Source organism: Mandrillus leucophaeus, unplaced genomic scaffold (genome assembly GCF_000951045.1).
Source record: "Mandrillus leucophaeus isolate KB7577 unplaced genomic scaffold, Mleu.le_1.0 Scaffold469, whole genome shotgun sequence".
NCBI lineage: Eukaryota > Metazoa > Chordata > Mammalia > Primates > Cercopithecidae > Mandrillus > Mandrillus leucophaeus.
The window spans coordinates 1,395,696-1,405,576 of record NW_012105020.1 but is presented as its reverse complement, the minus strand read 5'-3'; the positions used below and the strand labels follow the sequence as shown (position 1 = coordinate 1,405,576).

The 9,881-nt window shown below is 41.2% G+C and overlaps 1 protein-coding gene across 2 annotated transcripts in view; it reads right to left on the bottom strand.

Moving 5' to 3' along the window:
* Nucleotides 1–9,881, bottom strand: part of AP1S3 (adaptor-related protein complex 1, sigma 3 subunit) — a 92,789-nt gene that overhangs the window by 18,078 nt on the left and 64,830 nt on the right. For both annotated transcript variants that reach the window (XM_011995071.1, XM_011995072.1), the window contains exons 2-3: nt 7,256–7,434; nt 5,507–5,615 (exon numbers count right to left, since the gene is read on the bottom strand). In XM_011995071.1, coding sequence (XP_011850461.1) covers nt 5,507–5,615; nt 7,256–7,434 — 288 coding nt within the window. The remainder of the gene's footprint in view (nt 1–5,506; nt 5,616–7,255; nt 7,435–9,881) is intronic.

Here is a 9,881-nt window from a genome sequence, read left to right as displayed (position 1 = left end):
AAAAAAGAAAGTTGCAGAATAATATGCAGAATGAAATCCCATTTTTAAAAACTATATGTTTAGAGGGGTATGTAAAAATATGCATCATTTTTGCAGTTTTAAACAATAGAAAGAAACAAAGAGAAATCACAATAGATCAGACATCCATGTACATGAAAGAAGGTATGAGAAGTAAGCAGTTACCAGAGGTCAGAAAAGGCAGAAGTCAGGAGTTATAGTAGCAAGCTGAGGAACCTCAGAGTTCATGGCAGGTGTAGACCAGGAATCCAAGACAGACAGGAGCCTCATTAGGAGAAACAAACAATTAAAATCCTGCAAAGTGAACCTGACAGATACTAATGAAAATTCTCTAGGAACTTCTTATACCCCACTTTGACGCATCTCCAGGTCTGGGTCCTCCAGCAGCCATGGGGCAATTAATTTACTGTACTAGTTTCAAGGGATAAGGGTAAGGTAAGGTGGTATGCAGAGTTAGAGACACGATACACACACACACACACACACACACACACACCCACCCCTTGATATACAGTTACTATCTTTAGATCTGAAGAGAAATGAATATGCAAGTTCCATAGGCATTATAAAGAATGTTACAACTGAGCAACTATTTCACATACAGCAACTGGAAAGTGCTACCCTATGGTTATTCTTTGAGTCTGCTGCCATCTGAGAATGAGAGAAAACATCCAGGAAGACCCTTAGACCAGTTCATATTCAATTTTTTTTCTTTTTCTTTTTCTTTTTCTTTTTTTTTTTTTTTTTGAGACAGTCTTACTCCATCACCCAGGCTGGGGTACAGTGGAGTCATCTTGGCTCACTGCAACCTCCACCTCCTGGGTTCAAACAATTCTTCTGCCTCAGCCTCCTGAGTAGCTGGGATGACAGGCATATGCCACCAGGCCTGGCTAATTTTTTTATTTTTATTTTTAGTAGAGACAGGGTTTCACCATGTTGGCCAGGCTGGTCTTGAACTCCTGACCTTACACTTAAGATCCCCCCCACCTTGGCCTCCCAAAGTCCTGGGATTACAGGCATGAGCCTCCGTTCCCAGTCCCAATTCACATTTCTGAAGCTACTGCCTAATTACTCACACCTGTAATCCCAGCACTTTTCGGGGACTGAGGCGGGCTGATCACTTGAGGTCAAAAGCTCAAGACCAGACTGGGCAACATGGGCAAAGATAGAAACTATCATTTAACTTTATCTTCAATGTCCTAGCCTTGTGCTCTACTGTACTTTCGCTTCAGGTTCTTTTCTTACAGCAGAATTCATGATGCAGTGAGATTATTTCTGGCATTTCACCAACTGAATCCTTTTGCACAGAATCTAAGAAGCATATGTCCTTATTAAATTATGCTCTAAAGTAAATACAAAATGTTTCAAGTTACATGCAGCAAATGCTTCAAATAACAGTAAACTATATAAGTACCATAAAGCTATATATAAAATAAGAACAGGCCGGGCACAGTGGCTCACACCTGTAACCCCAACACTTTGGGAGGCCAAGGTGGGTGTATCACCTGAGGCCAGGAGTTCCAGACCAGCCTGGCCAACCTAACGAAACCCCATCTCTACTAAAAATACAAAAGTTAGCCAGGCGTGGTAGTGCACGCCTGTAATCCCAGTTACTAGGGAGGCTGAGGCAGGAGAATCGCTTGAACCCAGGCGGCAGAAGTTGCAGTGAGCCGAGATCGCGCCATTGCACTCCAGCCTGGGCGACAACAGCGAGACTCCATCTCAAAAAAAAATAAAATAAAATAAAACAAGAATAATTATAATGCAATGTACAACTATATAGCAATGAAGAGTTTGTTGAGTATTGCTATCACGCCATCTCTTTGCCCCTCCCAGCAGCCCTACAAGGTTAGCAAAGTAAACACTTCTCTTAACCTTTTTGAGGGCCATTTTTCTCATCTGTAAAACAGAGATACATGATAGGCCCCAAATCCTTGAACTGGTGAGTCAGTGAGCCCACACCGGCATCTGGGGGACTCATAGCACTCTTCCCCAACAGCAAAAAACAAACACACAAAAAACTCCCTACATCAAGTTCAAAAGCTCTCTGGGACATCAACACCCTCACACACGGAGGCACCAGTAAAAATTCACACTATAGTCTGTAATGCAGAAATATGGCAGGTATCTAAATCCTCAGACTCTTATCTGGCATGAGACTTTGAGGCATTTCCCCTGAGCCTCTATAATTTGGGGTTAATGCTACTTACTGAAGATCGGAAGATTAACTAGTTAATCCTTGTAAATCTCCTTGGAATTGAAAAGTGCTAAAAATATATATTTTTTAAATTAGTAGCCAGAGATTTTCATCCATCTGTCTTCAGCAGATAATATTTTCCAGTGTTATAAGAGAAGCTCAGTACCAAGTTTTCCCCTAGATAACATTATATAAGGGCAGAATTCAAGGAAAGCTTTAGTATTAATATGGGAGGAAAAGAAAACCAAAGAGAAATATTTTATTGCTGAGATTATGTCAATGAGAATCAGTACTGGAAGTCTTTGCTCATTACTGTTAATTAATAAGAACTGAACTTCTACTGGGCACACAGCCTTGAATTGCTCTTAGCTGCTCTTAGCTTAATGAAAGATTCATTGAATTTTTTAATAAATTAAATTTTGGTACATGACAAAGACAGAGCTTCCAAAGGTATACCAAAATAGAATGGAAAATTAATGTTAGAGAAATGGGAATTCATTCTGACTCTCTTTGTACTTTAACTGGGTTTAGCATGGGCGAAGGTCACTCAAGTTCTCTTGAGAAGCAGAATGCCCTGAGATGTCTGGTTGAAATTTGGTCAGATAGATTGAGATCAAAATTCAGCCACAATTCACATTATCACAGTTGGTTTAATCTACGAAAATGCGACAGGTCAGGCCAGAGTTCAGAAAGGAGAAAGAGAAGGCAGGTTATGGGAATGCTCAGACCTCAGGGAAACTTCTTCAGGCTCTTGCAAAAGGCGAAGTCTGTAGTTTATTTCAAAGAAAAGTACAAAAATGTGAGAATTCATTTGAATAGTAGAAAGTATTAAATTAAATAATATGTTTGAAAACGTGCTATTATACATTTGCAAATTTTTCCTTTAAAAAAATGAAAATAAACTTGGTACACCAAGAGGAGAAAGAAAAGATGGTCTAGCTGTCTTATTGCTGTTATATACAGACCAACAACCTGAAATCCCTGAAGCAACATTTTAGGTCTTACCATATCATTTGCAAGGGGGAAGAAAAGGGAGGGAGGAAAAATTCTTTTAGAAATCTATCCAGTGTTCATCCTTATGAAAAGTGTTGCAACAAATTTGATAAAATGTGTTCAATATTGCAAATACTGCTCATTCTGTTAAAGAGAATAACAACAACAACAACAAAACTCTTCTGGAAGCAAATTATCCTAACACTTAACAAAAATCTTCAGAGAGTAAGGGAAGAAGGTATTAAGCGAAGAAAATGCTTTCCAAATCCAGTGATTTATTTCTTAAGACTGTTAACTGGATTAAATGTTTTGGAACATTTGCTATCAGATCTGGCCCACAGCTGTTACAAGTTAAGCGGTGGGGGTATACAATGAGTCACCAAGCATGGTCTCAACAGAATTGCAATTTGGTGGTCGAGCAAATTGGGTGCCAATGAGGGACACTCCAAGGTCATTCCTTGCTGCTGGAGAACTCTCAGGTATATAAAAAGGGAAATGAGGCCTGGAGGCGGTGGCTCACGCCTGTAATCCCAGCATGTTGGGAGGCCAAGGCAGGCGGATCACCCGAGGTCAGGAGTTCAAGACTAGCCTGGCCAACATGGTGAAACTCCATCTCTAATAAAAATATAAAAATGAGCCAGGCATGGTGGCGGGGGACTGTAATTCCAGCTACTCGGGAGGCTGAGGCAGGAGAATCACTTGAACTCGGGAGGCAGAGGTTGCAGTGAGCAGAGATCGTGCCATTGCACTCCAGCCTGGGCAACAAGAGCAAAACTCTGTCTCAATAAATAAATCAGTCAATAAAAAAGGGAAGTGCAACAAGGCTGGAGGAGTGGTCAGGGATCCATGCTTTGAAAGGTTAAACGACAGGCTAGGGAGATTGATTTTATTTATTGTACATGATGGAAAGTGGTTGTGAAGGAATGCCACACCTATATCTGGGTTTTTTAAGGAAGATGGTAACTAATAAGGCAAGAGGGGGAACAGAGAAAAGCTCAGAGGCATAAAAAGCCAGGTAGGATGTTTAAGAGAAAAGCGAAATTGAAATTCCAAGTGAACCTATACCAGTGAGAGTGGAAAGAAGGAAATGAATGTCAGCCCAATTTGAATAGATAGAGGCAGATTCCAGCAAAGTGTAGAAAAAGACAAAAGAAACAGCATCCTTTTGCACTGAAGGATCCTGGAACATAACAAATTCCAATCACAAGACAGAACAGATTTTCAGTAGATGAGTTTGGTTCTGGACCATGAGAAGCCCAGTGAAGACTGTCACCAACCAGGGGAAGAAGAGTCACATAATAAGGGATTTCCAGGGCAGAGAGTCAGTACACACAGAGTTAGGAAGAAATGAGGGCATTTAGGGATGGCTGAGTGGAAGAAACCAAGGAGGGGCCTTCAGAAATAACAGGACAAGAGTCAGCAGAAATCAATGTCATGGCAAAATCAAGAATTTAAAGAAAGCGTCATGGTGAACAAGGGTACGGTGCTGCAGCGAGAAGCAGGTGAAGGCAGGTGAAGACTCAAGAGGAATCGCTGGTGTCAACCCACAGGAGGGTTCAGTGGTAACTTGCTGATTTCCTTGGAGAGTCAAGATGGACCCATGCTGTAAGCACGGCCAAGTGAATGAGTTCTGAGGACAGGAGCACCTAGTATAGCATATCGCTTGGCAGAAAGTGCAAAAAGATTATTGAATAACGATGTGAAAGAAAAGGATCTGGTTTTGTTGTTTGTTGCTATTTTTCTTATGCATAAATAACTAAGAATACTTATAGCTTAGAAAAAAACCCAGAGAAAGGATAAAAAGTCAAAACAGAAAAGAGATGACAATGTCAATGAAGTATAAAGAACAGAATATCAAGAACTCCTTCAGAGTTAAATTCTGGTTCACTGAAATAAGGTCTCTGGTGCATTTGTAGTATGAAGATAAAGATACATCCACCTCTTGAAAGCTTTGGGTGGCCGGGCGTGGTAGCTCATGCCTATAATCCTAGCTCTTTGGGAAGCTGAGGTGGGAGAATTGCTTGAGGCCAAGAGTTCAAGACCAACCTGGGCAACATAGCAGGACCCTGTCTCTATTTAAAAAGGAAAAAGGAAAGCTTTGGGTCTTTCATTTACTGAGAATTACAGGTAGGGAGAAAAGTCTTGTATTCTAATCTTAGGGGACTAAGGTGATCTTTGGTTCAAGTTCAATTCATATTTTAGATGTGAGAGAGAAAAGGGATGCGATGAGAGACAGAACTGAAGTAAGAACTGAGATGGGGACTGTAGCTAATCCTAACCGACAAGGACAACACTTACATTTCCAAAATATTTGTCCAGCAGCTCCACGTAACGATGCACAATCTCTAGCGTCAAGAGCTCATTGTCCTGATTTTCTATTGCACAGCAAAAATATAAACTAGCATACCTTGAAATGAAAAATAACAAAAGGAAAATATGACGATACATTAAGCAACCTGGAGACAGTTTTTCCCGTGAATATGTAAAGTCACCTCCTCCCCCCCGAGCCTCTCCTCATCCAAGAATGAAATCATTATTCATCACCCCCAATAGCCTCCTGAAATATAAATCAGAATATATGAAAATGCTGTGGGGGTTGGATTACTTCCGTTAATTACGCATGAAAGGCTCTCAACAAAATTGTACCTTGAAGAGCTATTATCAGGAGGACAGTATCCTTTCACCCCTGGTAATCAGGGTGCCTTCACACCCCTCTCCAGCTTGTCAATTGTTTTTTGTAAAATAGAAAGCCCTGACCAGTGTTGTCAGGAGCCCACGCTCCCCACCCTCCCGCTTCACAATGGGCTTCAGTCATTCTGTGTGAGCCTCCCTCCTCAACTTGTCAGACTCCAACCTTGGGCCCAGCAGATGGAGCTTTGCAGGCACTTGCTGGTAATTTAGTCCATTGAGTATCAGTCTGTGAAGGTTACCTCTGTTTTTCCCAGTGAGTTTTATAGACACCCTTTGCAAGAGCATATCTAAGGAGCATAACTCCTTCCAGGAGTTGCAGTGGGGTGTTGGATACAAGGTCAAGTTAGCTGTGTTCTGTTCCTGGCTTAGGCATCAATTACCTGGGTCTCCAAGGGCAAAATCATGTTACCTCTCAGGCTTAGTCCTCTCACCTATGGTGGGTCCTTTCTAGTAATGGTCTTGCCGTGGCAAGCAGGTATGGTAAAAAGAATACGCAGGCTTTAAAGCCAAAAAGATCTGGATTTGAAGCCTGGCTCTAGCAATTAACACTCAATTACTGTGACTGGGAACTGACTACTTAAACTCTTTGTGTCCTCAATGTACTCATTACAAATTCAAGTAATAGGCATAATAAGAGCTGTCCCACCGAACACAACCCCATTTCTGAAAACATTTTATTTGGTTACTTAATAAATATGTATACTACATGACAGCAGGAATGTCATCTGTCTTGTTCACTGATGTATTTACAGCCATTAGAACAATGCCAGGAATGGCCGGGCATGATAGCTAACACTTGTAATCCCAGTGCTTTGGGAGGCCGAGGCAGGTGGATCACCTGAGCACAGGAGTTCCAGACCAGCCTGGCCAACATGGTGAAACCCCATCTCTCTTAAAATACAAAAATTAGTCAGGCATAGTGGCAGATGCCTGCAATCCCAGCTACTTGGGAGGCTAAGGCAAGAGAATCGCTTGAACCCAGGAGGTGGAAGTTGCAGTGAGCCGAGATCATGCCACTGCACTCCAGCCTGGGTGACAGAGTGAGATTCCATCTCCAAAAAATTCAAAAAGAACAATGCCGGGAATGTAACAGGTTTTCCTACCACTTTTCTTAAATGCATGCATGCACTATCAAGGTGTAGTTTATTTACCTAGAATCCTGAATCCTGGCACCTAGAATTTCTTTCAATAAAATGAGAGTTATTTTCTAGTTAGTCTATTGGTACAAATACCTGGGCTCCAGCCTTCAAAGATTTCAGTAAGTGATGGAATTGCTATATAGCAATCTAAAATGTTCAGGATTAGAACAAACCAAAGCAAGACTGAGAAACTGAGCTCTCAAAAAGTTACTCACACCTTTTATAAACAAGTTTTAGTTCCTTCCAGTCAACAAAACTGCTTGTCCTGTGACCACGGGAGAGAATAATCTGAACAATTTCCCGGGTGATCTTCTTCCTCTCTTTGTCAGGCAGAGTGATGTACCATTTCTGTAGCCGTAATTTCCCTTGTCGACTGAAGAGCAATATGAAATGTATCTAGAACAAACAAAGCACACAAAAAACAGAACCTGATCAACGAAGTCATTCTGCCGTTCTGCAAAGACACTGAAATTCAGTGATGGATTTACATAGAAAGATAATTCTGAACAGATGAAAAAACACTTATCAGCATGGAAGCTATCTCATCTGGCAAATTATATTTAACCCACCAGAGAAAAAAGAAATGTGTATATCACAGACGTAGCTTACTTTTATTAAAGGAGAAAACTAAATTTTTTATTTTAATTCTTTTTTTTTTTTTTAAGATGGAGATAGAGTCTCGCTCTGCTGCCCAGGCTGGAGTGCAGTGGCGCAATCTCGGCTCACTGCAACCTCCACCTCCTGGGTTCAAGCAATGCTCCTGCAAAGCCTCCTGAGTAGCTGGAATTACAGGCGCCCCCACCTCCATGCCCAGCTAATTTTTGTATTTTTAGTAGAGACGGGGTTTCACCATGTTGGCCAGGCTGGTCTCGAACTCCTGACCTCAGGTGATCACCCTGCCTCAGCCTCCCAAAATGCTGGGATTACAGGCATGAGCCACCGCACCTGGCCTTATTTTAATTCTTTTTAAGTGTTATAAACACATATAGGGAAAAATACATCAAGAAAGTAGTAGTACTTCTGTTTTTAAAACATTAATTTCTTCCTTTACAAGACAAAAAAAAATGTTAAGGCAATAGAAGGGTTTACTTTACATTTTACATTCCAGCACCATATTTAACTATGGAAACATAATGATAACATAGAAATAAAGGGGAGAAGAAAAGGAAGTGAGGCTGAAGCAAGGAGCAAGAGAAAGTGAGACGCTGTCTTAAATGTAAGCTTTTTTTTTTTTTTTTTTGAGACAGAGTCTTGCTTTGTCACTCAGGCTGGAGTGCAGTGGCATGATCTCGACTCACTGCAACTTCCACCTCCCAGGTTCAAACGATTTTCATGCCTCAGTCTCCCAAGTAACTGAGATTACATGTGCATACCACCATGCTCAGCTAAATTTTTTGTGTTTTTAGTAAAGTCGGGGTTTCACCATGTTGGACAGGCTGGTCTCGAACTTCTGGTGTCAGGTGATCCGCCCATCTCAGCCTCCCAAAATGCTGGAATCGCAGGCATGAGCCACTGCATCCAGCCTTAAATGTAAGCTCTTTTCTCCACTTTGCATGTTACTTGGCTGAGAGCTTCAGAATCAACCATCTCAAGTTGCAATTGTCTTTGGCATCACCATAGACTCCTAACAATTTAGACAGTGTATTGGCTACACCAGGAAACAACCTGATTTTATTTTCAAATAAGTTTCAAAATGTGTATTTGAAATGATGGTGATGAATTTTAAAAGGTTTAAATAAGCAGAAGACATTAGAACATCTGGAAATTTACTTCAAAACCTTGGAAGGTACAGCACTTGGTGGCTCACACCTGTAATCCCAGCACTTTGGGAGGCCAAGGCGGGATAATCACTTGAGCCCAAGAGTTTGCGACAAGCCTGGGCAACACAGTGAGACACCATCACTAAATTTTTTAAGGCTCTGGTAGAATGTTTTCTTAAAAAGAAATTTTAAAAAACCCTTGCAGGTATGGTATATTTAATTTTTGGAAATTGTCAGATGGCCTAATCTTTATTTTATGAGAATTAAGCGTTCTCAATCCACGGTATCAGAAGATCAGGTTTAGAATCATAATTTATTTTGTTCAGTTGTTTTGTTTTTAAAAAATAAAGTGCATTGTTTCAGTTAATTATATAATGAAGGAAATTATATATACTGGGAACAAAAAATTATTAGATTTTAAGAAAACATTTTACAGATAAAAGCTTAAACTTCAGGCTGGGTGCGGTGGCTCACGACTATAATCCCAGCACTTTGGGAGGCCGAGGTGGGTGGATCACCTGAGGTCCGGAGTTCGAGACCAGCCTGACCAACATGGAGAAACCCCATCTCTACTAAAAATACAAAATTAGCCAGGTGTGGCGGCGCACGCCTGTAGTCCCAGCTACTCGGAGGCTGAGGCAAGAGAATTGCTTGAATCTGGGAGGCAGAGGTTACAGTGAGCTGAGATCACTCCATTGCACTCCAGCCTAGGCAACAAGAGCGAAACTCCGTCTCAAAAAAAAAAAAAAACAAAAAACAAAAAAACAAGATTCAACTCTATTGAAAAGGTTGAGGCCTAAATGTCATGACATAAACCATTACAACTCACTAGGTGGTGATATCTGAGGGTCAAATGAAATCATGCTTTTTACTCAGATCTTCCCCTAACTGCCCGCCCACGCCCCCAGCCTACAGAATTTGAGGTCTTCTTTTGAAGTGTACTGGCATGACTATAACTCACTGCAGCCTCAACCTCCCAGGCTCAGGCGATTCTCCCACCTCAGCCTCCCCAGTAGCTGGGACCAAAGGCATGCACCACCATGCCTGGCTAATATATATATGTTTGTGTGTATATATATATTT